The 14,457-nt window shown below is 42.6% G+C and overlaps 1 protein-coding gene across 4 annotated transcripts in view; it reads right to left on the minus strand.

Moving 5' to 3' along the window:
* CSNK1A1 (casein kinase 1 alpha 1) overlaps positions 1–14,457 on the minus strand; it is a 58,227-nt gene that overhangs the window by 20,653 nt on the left and 23,117 nt on the right. For 3 of the 4 annotated variants that reach the window (XM_029051244.2, XM_029051242.2, XM_029051243.2), the window contains exons 3-5: positions 11,815–11,941; positions 5,338–5,436; positions 2,803–2,886 (exon numbers count right to left, since the gene is read on the minus strand). In XM_029051244.2, the coding sequence (XP_028907077.1) occupies positions 2,803–2,886; positions 5,338–5,436; positions 11,815–11,941 (310 nt within the window). The remainder of the gene's footprint in view (positions 1–2,802; positions 2,887–5,337; positions 5,437–11,814; positions 11,942–14,457) is intronic. The other variant, XM_029051245.2, reaches the window with a different exon arrangement.

The raw sequence follows: 14,457 nt of genomic DNA on the forward strand, positions 1-14,457 counted from the left end.
AAAACCTTTCAAACTCCTGGGATAAACTCATTCCCCATTTTTTTAAGGAGGGAAAGACCACAGATTATGGGTGACAAAAATGTTTAGGGGAGCAAAAGGTCAAATGCAGCATTCAAAGCTGTTCATCATTCGCAAACTATCTGAATGCACCAATATTAAACCAACATAAATGAAGGTCAAGCTCTCTAAGCAATACAAAACTAGGACTTCCAAGTTCAAACAAACAGATTCAAGGTGGAAGGGAAACAAAGCAGGGACTAAAAACACCCTGGCCTAGAGAGGATTTTCCTCAGGGCACCACCTCTCCAGCCTCAGAAATAATCTGTAGGAATCCTAGGCAAAAATATTTCTCCAAGGAGCATTTTATATTGCTGCTTTCTTTAGCAGGTCAATATGGATGAGTGAGAGCAAGGAGAAACTGTGAAGCCACTTTCTTCTGGTTGTTTCTTACAAGTCTAAGCCTGAATAGTTGTGCTGCAGGACTTGTGTTACAAAGCAACTTTCATAACCAGTTGCTTGGAGAAACAGCGTGGCTCAGTGGAAAGAGCACGGGCTTTGGAGTCAGGGCTCATGAGTTCGAATCCCAGCTCTGCCACTTGTCGGCTGTGTGACTGTGGGCAAGTCACTTAACTTCTCCGTGCCTCAGTTCCCTCATCTGTAAAATGGGGATTAAGACTGTGAGCCCCACGTGGGACAACCTGATTCCCCTATGTCTACCCCAGCGCTTAGAACAGTGCTCGGCACATAGTAAGCGCTTAACAAATACCAACATTATTATTATTATAACCAACAGCTTGCTTTAAAAAAGAACAACAACAAAAAAAAACCCCGGGATTCTCTAGAGGAAATTCTTTTCTTCCATGAACCTGGGAGGGGAAACCCTGCCCTGCTGACATTTCCATCGAATTGAAATACACTCTTAAAAAGTGGAAATGATCCTGACCTCGCTGTCAGTCTTCTAACCAGATTTAAAATAAAGAGAACTGTTCCCCCTTTCTTTATGAAAACACATTATACAAGTTGAGCAAAAGTTTTATTTGTAAAAATAAATAAAATAGTGCAACCAGATGAAAAAAACAGACTAAAATGTGGGAACCACAGCAAGTTCAACATTTCCTTCCTGGGATACCTCTGGACTATCATTTACTGCCCCTCTTTCCACTCTTTCCAAAAACGAAAATTTATAGGAGTAAATTATTTTCTGAAAAGAAAAGGGCACCTGAGCTTGACCTACTTGTCACATCCAAGCAATTTTAAAAAGAGACTTTTGGGCCTTGGGTAGGACCAAGAATCCCAGAGCACTACACAAGATATACTTCAGGAGCTCTCTCCAAAGACTGATCTTGAATTTTACTAAAACAGTGCAGTTCTAAGACAGCCCAAGTGGGTTAGATACCAGGCGGTCGAAAGACAATTATTTTGTTGAACCTCTACATCCACACAATGAATAAGTTAATCATTCTTCTAAGAGTCACCTTCTCCCACTCTAGACTGTAAGCTCCTTACGGGCAGGGAACATGTCTACCGACTCTTAGTACAGTGCCCTGCATCCAGCAAGCGCTCAATAGATATATCTGATTTACTGAAGATTTTGTCTGCCGGCAAAAGAGTGGTTTCCCATTCAACAGAGGGGGGGGCAGACCTCTTCAGGGCCACACACCACACCAACATGGTGTGGAGTGAAAAGACGACGACAAAAATGACTTAGAAGCCCAGCAGCAATACTAGGGAGCCCTCAAAGAGGAACGCATCACCACGAGTTGATGCCTTAGTGTATAGTTTAAGGTACAAATTGATTTAGAAAAGTCTGCCTTGTATTTCAGAAAATGAGTGCTATCGATCAGGAGCCAGTTAATAATGACTGGCTAAAGCGAATCTGTAGCTCCCACAGTAAGGACCCCTGAATGCACGCCTGCAATGAAATACTTAAATGAAATAGTGCATTCACTCATTCCATCATATTTATTTGAGTGCTTACTGTGTGAGGAGCACTGTACTAAGAGCTTGGGAGAGTACAGGACAACAATAAACAGACATTCCCTGCCCAAGCTTACCTAACTGGTCACCACCAAAGAAGGCAATTATATAACTTCTATTGTACATGCTCAGCATCAGGGCTAACATGTTCTCCATGAACTTTGATGAGCAATGTTCCCATTGGGGTGACTGAGTAAGTCACGACAAGGCAAATTCTCAAGCATGTAATACTGGGAGAAAGCAAAAATACTCCAAGCAGAAAGAGAGGAAGGGGGCAGTCTTAGTTTAAGACGACTCAGTTCTGGGAGCACATCATCTGAAACAATTTTAGCTCGTCTGATATTTTCGGGAAGGGCAAGGCAGGGATCGGGAGTCAAAGTATTTCAGGTACCCGGTAAAATAGGAATCCAAGTCGCTAGATATCTCACGCCAACAATCCTGCCGCTCCCACGCCATCTTTCTTAAGTAGATGGCGACTGCTTAAAACTCAACAGGGAATACTCTCGACCATGGCACTTGAAAACCCAACGAAAAAGCGTCCCTTTGGAGGGATGTGCAACAGCATTCGTTCTCTTCACGTAAACGCGCTCTCTAAATTTTGCAGTTTAAGCAAAAGCCACAAGAAAACATCTTAGTCATGTTATATGTTTGCCAAGTATGTCTGAATAATGCCAACATAAGAGGTGCTTGAGCAAGGCCTACATTCTCCAGAAATTAAAACCAAACCAAACGATTAAAAGATAAAAAACCGAAGGGAGAGAGAGAGGAAAAAAAAAGCAGCACATGAATTTGGGGTTGAGGTTGGAATAGGAGACAGTTTCAGACCTGGTTTAATCCTGAGAAAGATGGGTCCTGAGAAGTACTAACAGTCATGCTTCTTTTCCTCTTCCCCACTGGAGATTCTAAACACTGAACAAACAATAGAGGGTGGCAGTGCATCAAACAGTATTGCTCACATTGCAACAATGGCCGGCGCAGACAGGCAACACCGAGGCATTCGAGAAAGAACAGGGTAGCCAAATGCCATCCTTCTTCCAGCACGCACAGTAGCTTCTCAGTTTTCCGAATAGTCAACTGAATCACATGCTCCAGAAAATTACACTCCTGAAGAAAAGGCCAATTCAAGTGTCGCTGTGGAGTGCCGCTGCCTTTGAAAGGGATAGCAACGGGGACATTTGGCTTGATTTCCAAGAGGAAATTTGGGACTTTGAAATCCGTACCTCATACTGCCCTTCCCCCAAAAACAAGAGTTGAGGGGGAGAAAAAAAAATCTTCAGTAAGGAAGAGGTAGAAGGCATTTAGTCACCTTAAAAGTTTACTTTCATAAGCATGCAGGGCTGATTTACTACTAGAGGTGCAAGTTCACCTTTAAGATAGGAGCAGTCACTCCTGAATATTGAATTCAGAATGATTTTCCAAAGCAAATTGGTTCATATTTATTTACCAATTTTTTTTTCTAAAGGTAGAAAACTATGGGAACAAGATTAACAAATTCCAGTCTTGGACAACTGGTGTATTTCTTCTACACTATAGGGAATGTTAAAAACCTAGCTGCTAGCTATAGAGAAACAAAAGAGTAAATTTGGAAGCAAGTCTTCCTCAAAAGGAGCAACTATTGATTCAAAATGTAACAGAGCAAAATATCTGGTCTTTAATTCCACTCAGGTGAAGTAAAATGTTGTGCTCTCACTGCTAATCCTTAGAATTCTCTTAGATTGATGGGTGTCGCTACCTTCGGTTCTAAAGGGAATGGGGCAACTGAAAAAAAGTTCAGTATCTTCAGACAATTTGGATTTCCCATTACAGTCAGGGTGACTAATCTGCTATTTCTAAAAAGAATGCCTGCATTTTCTAAGCCATGGTTCCATTTTAAGGTAAAACGTGGTATCACGATGGCAACCCGGTGTGACTGTGCAGAAATGTGTTGGACAAGGTAGGAAGTAAGGGATTAAGGGTGAGGGGGAAAGGAGAAGGGAGCGCGATGGCCAAAAAAAGGAAAAAAAGTCAGAAATTGACAAAAATTTATTTTTAAAAAAGTTAATTTTTTTTCCCACTAGTATGACCAGGATTTGCCAGAAAATTTAAGCACCTGGCTCCTTTAGAGCAGAGAAAATAGAGCTTTATAGAGTATAAAAGTATGAAACTTGGGAATGAGGAAGGTTTAAAAGCAAGTAATTACAAAAAGACTAAGTTTCACTGTTAGAAGCTCAGCTTTCCAACAAAACTCTTGAATCTCTCCAACTTTCTGTGAGTCCTGCACCCCTTCGGACCAAACATTAACACCTCACATGAGCAACCACTGCTGATGTTAATGGCTCCAAGTTGGCATTCATACAGGCAAACAAAGGTAAACATTTAGAACTAGACCCTAAAAATACCCAACATACTCTGATGGCATAACAAAACAATTGGGAATCTTGTTTCCAATTGGAGGGGGGAAAAAAAGTATGCAGTTAATTCTGCAGTTGAAAATTTCTATTAAAAAACAGCATGCTTAGTGCAGTAGTGCCAATGCTGCCTGTCTGCCCGAGCTCAGCATAAAAACGGAAAATTAAGCAAATTCACTCAAGTCTCATCAGTGACCAGAAAACTTCTAAAGGACTACATATTTTTGACTGAAATCATGCATATAACTGGTGACCCTATCACCATGTAATTAAACTGAACAGTTCTCAAAGATCCCAATTTAGGAACACAGTTTTGCTTTAAGATCTTTCACTTATCTAGACTGCTAAAAAGAGGAACCCATCCGACTTGGCATCTGAACCAGTGAAATACACAATAGACTTTTTTTGAGGGGGGGGGAGTTTAACAACTTTTGCATCAGGCTCAGAAGCTACAATCTCATATCCACAGACTCAGTGGCTGAAGAGGTCTGGTTATCAGCAATATTCAGTCAGCAAACTTAAATACACTTGGTGACAGGTGGGTGAGGAGCTCCCATGCTGGTGTGAACGCATTTTGTGTCCCCGATATCTGAGTCAAATTCTTAAGATCCAATTTTAGCATTCAGCAGAAAATGATACGGGGACATTCACTATCTAAGCGATTAATGTAAACAACAGTTAACAGTGAATATTATAAGCAATTAAGTGTCTCTATTCAGCTTTGGGTTGGTTGGTTAAACTATGGGGGAGGCAGATTGCCCCAGTGGCTCGATGGGTTGGAGACCGTCTACTTATATAACCAAAAAAGGAAATCTTAAGTCCTAACATTAACAGTAGATTTAGCCTATTTGGCTTAATCTTTTTAAGCAAAACAAAGTTTCCTCAAATTAGTTTTAAAGGCTAAAAGTTTACGGGAGCAATTCTTGGAGGTATTATACTCTTTGAACTTGCATGCAAAGAGCATTAGACTAACCTTATTACAGTGACGCCCAATACCCATTAGGAAGTTATCTGGTTTAATGTCTCTGTGTATAAAATTCTTTGTGTGCACATATTCAATTCTACTGATCATCTGTAAAAACAAAAAAGAACAGAATTGCGTTAACAGGAACACATTATTAGCACCTTACCGACAAAGATCATAAGCACGTTGTAGGTTTGAAGTTAATCAAAATAACATTAATGCAAATTAGGTACGTGAGGGAACCTGGCAACCAACACTCTCAGTAGCCAATTACGCTAAACAAAAAGATCTTCAGTGTTAACGACTCATCCTACTGCCCTTACGCTCCACCCATTTTCCCCCAAAGCTTCAGTAACTGCCTCTCTTACACCTCTCCCAACCTATCCTCTTCCGTGTATCTTTTGAGCAAGATTCTGAGCTAGGGGGGAATCAATGGATGTTATTTATCGAGCGCTATGTGCTGAGCACTGTACCAAGTGTTTGGGAGGGCAGAATACAACAGAATTAGCAGACATGAGCCTACAGTCTAGAAGGAAGCACAATGTTGACTATTCTAAGGCTCAAATTTTGCTAGGCATTGAAAGGATACAAAGAGCAAGGCCCCTCTGCCCAACAGGAATTTACATTCTGCAAAAGCATAACTCATTACATAGCTAAACAGTACTGCGCACATTCTTCTGATCACTCTTTAAGGCTGAAATTTTCTGGGTTCCCTGAAGAGATGAGAACTCCAGTGAGCTCAGCCAGAAGAGCAGCAGCAGCAGGAGCGCATAAGAGAAAATGTTAGGGAATGTCCAATAGCAGGAGAAAACACTTTCCTGCCCACAAGGACCTCCGACAGAGCTGAGGCTCCAATGGGGAAAGTGGACATAAAAATATACACACATCATGTAGTTACAATAATGGGCTGAAAAATTTATTATATCTAAATACACATACTGAGAATGGGTATAGGGTACCCAAGTGCGAGAGATGGTTGTCAGTTTGATGTGTTGGGAGTTGTGTGGAGAGAAGCAGTGTGGCTTAGTGGTAAGAGCACAGCCACACTGGGTTCTAATCCTGGCTCCACCGATTGGCTGCTGTATGACCTTGGGGAGGTCGCTTAACTTCTCTGGACTTCAGTTACCTCATCTATAATATGGGGATTATGACTGAGTCCCATGTGGGACAGGGACTGTTTCCAACCTGATTGGCTTGTATCCACCCCAGAGCTTAGTACAGTGCCTGACACATAGAAAGCACTTAAATACTATTAAAAATAAATACATAAAATCAACTGCCACATAATAAAAATCTCCCCACTCTTCAAAATCCTCCAATGGTTGCCCATCAAGCAGGTGAACCTGACCACTGACTAAAGTACTCAAAAAATTCTCTCCCCATCCACCTACTTCTCTTCACCCCCTCCCACTACACCCCAGCTCAGGTTTCATTTTTTATCAAGCCAACCCACTCGCTGTGCCTTATTCTCATCTCTTTCACTGCCGACCTCTTGCTCACGCCCTACCTTCTGCCCGAAATGCCCTTCCCTTCAAATCTGGTCATCCTCCACTCTCCCCAACCGAGGTCCTTCTGAAATTGCATTAACCTCTCACGCACCCACCCAACGCACTCCTTATCTGTCACATCAGCATTTCCGCACCCCCACATTTCCCTCAGATACATATACTGACTCTGTAGGGCCTCCTCTAATCTATAATTGATTTCAGCCAGGAACCACATTTAAATATTGTCCTCTAGGAGGGACTGGAGTCTAAATTCAGAGAGGCCGGGGAGCAAGTGGAAACAATAGTCTAGACATAACATGAGCCTATGCCAAGGTGGTAGCAAGTTTAGTAGGAAATACTGTGTAGGAAGAACTGGCAGGACTTCGCGGTGTGAGAGCTGAGACACTGAAGAGCTGAGGAGGATTGCAAGGTTAGGGGCTTCTGGGAGACTGGCGCTGGAAAGGGTATAGCAGGGATGATGACTAATTCGTTAAGCTCCCTCTAGCCTCCTTGTGGGCAGGGAATGTGCCAACCAACTCTGTTATTCTGTACTCTCCCAAATGCTCAGTACAATGCTCCCAACTGCTCAATAAATACCACTGATCGATTGAACATTTGAAGTTTGACGTTCCAGAGGGACATCTAAAGTGGAGAGATCCCGGAAGCAAGATCGGAGGATAGATGACATGTCAGGGCTGGAGAGGGAGATCTGGAAATCGTCTCTGTAGAGGAGGTAGCTGAGGCCATCTGAGTGGAAGAGTTCCCTGAGAATGGGTGTTGAGAAAAAAGCATAGGGGACCAAGAATAGACCCTTGCAGGAAGGGGGTGAGCAACAGACGAGGAGTAGAAGACCAAGGGGCTAGGAGGAGAATCAGGTGAATGCTGGGTCTGCAAAATAGAGGTCTGATAGGGTTTCAAAAAGAAGGGAGTATATCAAATTATGTAAAATATCAAAATCATCTGAGTGGCCAAGAAGGATTAAGCTGAATCGAACCCCTATGACTTGGTTCATAAGGAGGTTACTGGTGATTTTAGGGAGTGGTTCACAAAGTGGTCACCAAGACAGCTGAGGCATCATGAAGCACTGGGACAGAGTAGAGACTCTCTGACTTGGTTGTAAGGACGTCACTGGTGACTTTAGAGAGTGCAGTCTCAAGTGGAATGAAGAGGCCAGAAACCTGTTTGAAACAGGTAGAAAAGAAATGGAGAAATGCAGCAGGTGTATAAGAACATTTCAAGCATTTGGATAGGAATGGGAGCAGGACAATGGGGCCATAGCTGGAAATTCCCAAAGTTCACAATTCTACCAGGAGCACAGCAGGGAGCAGTTAAGCTGGAGCAGAAGCAGCATTTATTGAGCGTCTATTTCTTTGGTCTGCAGTGCTAGGCACTTGGAGAGTAACAGAATAATGGAGTGACATTTACCCTGTCCACAAAGACCTTTCTCTCTAAAGGTGGAGACAAACATTTAGAAAAGAACTGTGGGTAGCCTGTCCAGTGGGAGCTGGCATCCTGGTGGAGTCAGCAGTAGCAGGAATGGTTTTTCTTCTAACATGCTCCAACTGCTGTTCCGGTGAGTGAGGGATGCATATGTGATGGGGGGGCTAGGATTATGAGAAATTGCAGGGGAGGGGAGCGGAAAGAATGAAAGGGGAAAGGTGTCATGCGAAACCACAAGAGGAATTTAAAAAAGACTGAAAATCTCTTGCACAGGTTTCAAGAAATCTTCCTCTTTCTCTTCTATTCCCAGGCTTTAAGTCTGTTGCTTTGTCTGATAAACTCTGCTTTAAGTCCATATTTCTAAGCTGTTCCTCTCTTATTTTATCTTTCCTTTCATTATTAAAATGTGCCACTTTCTGCATCTAGTTTACAGACTAGAATCTCCCTACCAGATTTTCTGCCCTTTTGTCTCACAAGAGCAAGTCTTTTGCTTTCACCTGAGCTGCTAAATACATTTAACTGTCCTCCAGACATTTTCTTTTATTTCTATGCTTCCTCCACTCATCTGCCTCTTATTTTTGTTGGTTGTACTGAATGTATGGAAATGCCTACACTTCAAAGAGTCTTCATCTTTTGTTCCACTCACACAGTCCTCCTCGCCTTCCAAGTTTTTGAACGCTAAATTCAGAGAAAAGGGCACGCTGTCCAAATTTCCCACTAAAATTTTTTCCCCCAAATTATCCTGTTTAGTTCTTAGCACAGAGGGTAGACATCACCATACTTGTAAAGCAGTCTTCATAGGGGGAAGAAAATCAATCCAAAAAGCCAGTCCACAAATTCCTGCCAATTTTTATACTGGGGTCATTTCGAGACTTCTCATTCTAGCCAGCTCCCTTTCTAAGTTTATTCAGTTTCACTGCATTTCAGAATGCCATTTCTCTGGAGCATGTTACACCGATAGACCAAGTAGCCTGCAGACTGTAGTTGTCTCTAGTTTGTAAGCTTGCTGTGGGCAGGGAACATGTCTACCAACTCTGCTATATTGTCCTTTCCCAAGAGCTTAATACAGTGCTCTGCACACAGTAAACGCTCAAACACCTTTCTGGGCAAAAGAGAATTGCTGGGTTAGTTGAAAGAATATGTTCATTTTGCTTATTTAATTTACCAGCCCACTTGCTGGGGGCGGGAATGCTAACTAGTAAATTTTTAGAGTTGGTAATGTTTTTGTTCTGTCACCATGGCGACCCATTGTTCTAAAATGTACCTTATACCAGCGTGCTCCGGGTTACGATCTGCACTATTTGTTGAGTGACTACAGCACAGTTATGCCTGACCATGAAGTTAAGGCCGCTAATGACAGGAAAAATCAGTTTCCCGCTGTCCTTTTCTCCCTCCACCTCACCCGCGGTAAAGGGAGGGTGGGGGGGGGGGGCGGATTAAATAATTACCTGTAGTGCTCAGCTGTTGTGGAGGGTGTGGTCCCAGAAGAGACCCTAACTGCACGCATATCTCTAGGAAAATGCAAGCCATGATACAAAGGATGCAGCCTGGTTGTAGATCCCTGATATTTTGTCTTCCTCCAGCACTCCGACATTTGTTATGCTACCTAAATCCTTCTGACCTCATTGGCTGTGTTGTGTGTGCCTACTAATTTTACTTTTTCACCGGTCTTGTTCTATTTCAGGTCCTCCTCGTTTTCCTAATAGTTCTCTTTCTCCTCTCCCATTTGATCATAACTTCATCTTGTCCTTGTTTCTCTTCTTCTTGACTGGGGCTCACTTCACCAGTGTCTCGGTCCCTTCTTTCTACTATGCTCCTTGTTCCGACTACCTGGGTTGTTCTCTGAGCATCCTCACCCCACCCCAACCCTGGGAGCATCAGGCCTATTGGGTGACCACTTGGAAACACTAGGTCAACTTCCTCACATTTGTATCTCTAGTACCAGGGTGGTGAAAACTTACCCCTTGCCCCACCACCTCTGTCCTAGCCCATTCTACCCTAGGGAGTCACACATGGAATGGTGGCCCAGATGATTATCCCAAGGCCACACTACCTACCATCCTATACAAACCAGAGCTATTAACAGAGAGAGGGATCGTGGGAGGAAGGCACAATTGCTAGACATGAAATCAAATAAAAGACGGGGTTTCCAAAAAAAGCTGATTTCTGACTGGAGAGGGATTGTTTGGGAAAACATTTTTCCGGCCCAAACCGTCTGTGAATCGGGCAATCTTTATAGATCTAATCAACAGATCACTCTAAACCCAGGTGGGCTGTAATTACTTACCTCAATACTTGGAAAACTGAATTGGGAATCTGGTGAGGAATAAATGAAACCCATTTCCAAATACTTGGGATTCACTAAAATTCCAAGTGAAACCTGCCGGTTTTGAAATATAAAATCAGCAGGCCCCACCTTATTGAGTTCTACCCTTCAAAAATCAGGTGGCGCTAAAATTCAAATTATAACTTTGCTTTATATAAAGTCTTTAAAGGAGGTAAGAAATTGTACTGGCAGCAAAAAAAAAAAAAGTATAGGTTGCTGCTCCTAGAACAGAAGTGTAGGAAGATCAGAGGAACTTGATGGGAGGGATTTCTGTGCGGGCAGAGAATGTGTCTACGAACTCTGTCATACTGTACTCTCCCGAGTGCTTAGTAGAGTACTCTTGCACACAATAAGCGCTCAATAAATATGACTGACTAAATGATTCTCTTTCCCGCAACTAATACTAGCTAGGATAATCATGGAATATTTTCACCCCGGTCTTACGGGAACCTAGCAAATCAATAGCCAGTATGTGACTACCACTAATAGACAGTGACATCTGGCCTGAGATTTTCCTGTGAAGGTGTTTGGAGTTCACCTGGGTGTACTTATTATAACAGGCCTGGTCTTGTGTACTCAACCTACAGAGTTGGGCACTGGCTTTGGTCAGGTTTGGATTATTCAATTAGTGGTATTTACTGAGCGCTTAATGGGTGCAGAGCACTCTACTAAGCCCTTGGGAGAGTACGGTACAACAGAGTTGGTGGACACATTCCCCGCTCACAAGGGCCACGTGACACATTTTCAGCCCACGTGAAAGGAGTCACAAAAACCTCAAAATCTTTAAAACTCCAAATTTGACGCTACTCTGTAGCCATCGACAGAACTTTTAAAACGATGGACTATTACATAAGTACAGAGGTACTCACACACTACCAAAGTTAGTCGGTAGAATAATGCAAACACAGAAGAAAAATCTCACAAAGACATCACTATGAATTAGTGCAGTACTTTAGCCAAAGTATCAGGTTCAAGACTAACATTAAAGATATCTGCGCCAACCAACTCCTTACTGGTAAATTTCCAATGTCTCAAGAGTAAAGTACCCTGAAAGATCTGGCTGGCTGCACATTTACTGACAGAAGGGGACTGATCATATCCTCAGCAATTCACAGGGACCCAATCACTACAGCAGAGGCGGCCCAGGAATGAATGACACATTGCTGGACTACTGAGAATGTTCGCTGCTGTTCACCTGAACTTGCTTACACTACTTCACTCAACCCAACATACCTGGTCAGCTAACATAAGTACTGTTTTCATTGTGAACCTGCGGGAACAGAAATTGAAAAGGTCTTCAAGGCTGGGTCCAAGAAGATCCATGACTAGAACATTGTAGTCCTTTTCCTGGCCATACCACCTGAAAGAAAGCAAAAATAGTATTGTTAAATTATCTTTGCACCCTAAGAACCAAATTCCGCCATTTGAAGTCAACTCTTTTCTAAGAACTTTGACCTACTACTGCCCCATTCATTTCCTTTTGGTGTTTCCCATTTTTGATGATTAGCTGAGCATTCTAATGTGGCTTACACTCTAAGCATGTCTTCTGAATCCTACCCCAGACTGCAATGTTAGCTCCTTTTGGTCAGGGATCATGTCTACCGATCTGACTGTACTGCACTCTTCCAAGAGCTTTAGAACAGTGTTCTGTGCACTCTAAGTGCTCAATAAATACCACTGATTGAAAGATTGGACCATTAGTGTTTGCCAGTTATGAAAGTGTACGAGCTCCACGACAGAGCAAATGCCATATAGCGGTGTGAAATTATTAAAAAAAAAAGTGTTAACATGTTTAGCAGAAAACCGATACTGCACAGTAGTGAGTGATAGGGAAGCCATGAAGTATCACATAAAGCAGAATGGGGTCAGGGAAATAAATTGTTTAATTAGCCAGGTAAGGCTTCCATGAAGGGGTGGGAAAAATCCTGGAGGCAGTTGCGTGACGAAGAGATGACAAACTGCCTCCCAGTTTTTTCCTGACCTCCTCAAAGGGCTTTAGAACATTTAGAGCTGGGAAATGGGGATAAAGTGAAGAGTCCGATCTGACTTCTTGGAGGACCCTAATGCAGGCCCGGCTTCGGTTTGAAAAACGGAAGACAATAATATCAACAGGGTGGCAGGTTCGGTCCCTGGAACTGAACTTGGGAAAAAAATGGATGTGGGAAGAGGCGGTGGGAAGTGCACGGGGCAATGGAGAAATGACGAATTTGATCAGTCTCTACCAGCCCAACTATCCTCTATCAGCAGTTCTGTTTTGTAGATTTTATTGGCTTCTTGCACTCCCAAGAACAAAGTCTTTTGCGCAGACACAGGCGCTCTCCCCCCCCACCAAACACACATTCCAGGACGAGGTTTTAGTACCAACGATACAGTATATTTTGCCCTTAAAAGTGCATTATAATCATTTACAAGCTTTTGTTCAGTATGATGGTAACATTCCATTTTCTTTTAGGTGAGAAACTAAGGCACATAAAAATTAGGTGAATTACTCAGGTGTACAAAGTTCAAGACAACAATATGCTTACTCATTCTCTTCTCTTGCCTTTGCTCTGTTCAGTGACCTACACCCCTAAGTGTCTTGGAGACAAATGAATAGTGGCTGACTGAGTTTAAATAATATCCTCCTCCTTGTAAATATGAGATTTGGAGTGCCTATTTACCCTTGGTTCTCAAATTTTAAGCTCATCCCTAGCTGCTGAAGTTCTGACCAGCCATTAAGTTTACCAATACTTGCTCGCTGAGGACAAATTCTACTGGGCCGCTGGCACCCTAACCCTTAAGTTTTTTTTTAATGGTATCTGTTAAGCGATTACTATATGTCAAACACTGCTCTAAGTGCTGGGGAAAGAACAACTTAAGTTGGAGATAGTCCATGTCCCACTGGGGGCTCACAGTCTAAGTAGGAGGGAGAACAGGTATTGAACCCCCAGTTGGGAGCTGAGGAAACAGACACAGAGAAGTTAAGTGACTTGCTTAAGGTCACACAGCAAGCAACTGGAAGAGCCGGCACTCAAAGCCAGTCCTCTGACTCCCAGGCCTGTGGTTTTTCCACTAGGACATGTTGCTTCTGGAGCTGCTAGAGTACAGTTGCATCCCTGAATCAATTAATGGTATTTAAGGGGCATTTACTTTGTGCAGAGCACTGCTCTATGCACTTGGAAGAATACGACAACTGATAGACGTTCACTGCCCACAAAAGGCTTACAGTCTACAGTAGACCTCCTGAAGGCTTCTTCCTTTCCATAATGCCCTCCCCTAGGAGGCAATCTTGCCAGCTGACCGCGGATCTTTGCTGAGAGAATAAGGTTAGATGGATAAATATTTTTATTTGCTATATTGCATGCTGGAGGGTAGAGACTAAATAGGACTATCAGAAAATGGTAGTAAAGTAGCATCTGAGGAAGGAAATTTGGTTACACATACCTTACATTTAACATAGCAACAATACCATTTTGGGAGAATGAAGTAAAAAATCCCAAAGAATTTTTAACATGGGAATTAATTTACAAGCCAAGATGGAAATGAGTTTTCCCTGAAAAACGAACCCTGATTAGTGAGGTGGATGGGTAGACAAAACCACAATTAAAAATAAGTCTCAGAAAAAGCAACTGAGTTTTCACCAAAATCTGGTCACCTGGATGAGATTATGTATCTGTATTACTAAATACTGAGAAGAAGATGTACCCGAGGGTCAGGCTCATGAGCACCGAGCACTGTACTAAGCGTATGGGAGAGTAGACTATAACAGAAATAAGAACGAATCGATTACGAGGCAACAGTAACACCCTGAAATTTTGAGAAAAAGGTTTTCCCCGACTCAGTGTTGAAAGTGTGGCCAAGCTTGACCGTTTTTCCAAAAGCTCTTTGAATTTTGTT

This window comes from Ornithorhynchus anatinus, chromosome X1 (genome assembly GCF_004115215.2).
Source record: "Ornithorhynchus anatinus isolate Pmale09 chromosome X1, mOrnAna1.pri.v4, whole genome shotgun sequence".
NCBI classification, from domain to species: domain Eukaryota; kingdom Metazoa; phylum Chordata; class Mammalia; order Monotremata; family Ornithorhynchidae; genus Ornithorhynchus; species Ornithorhynchus anatinus.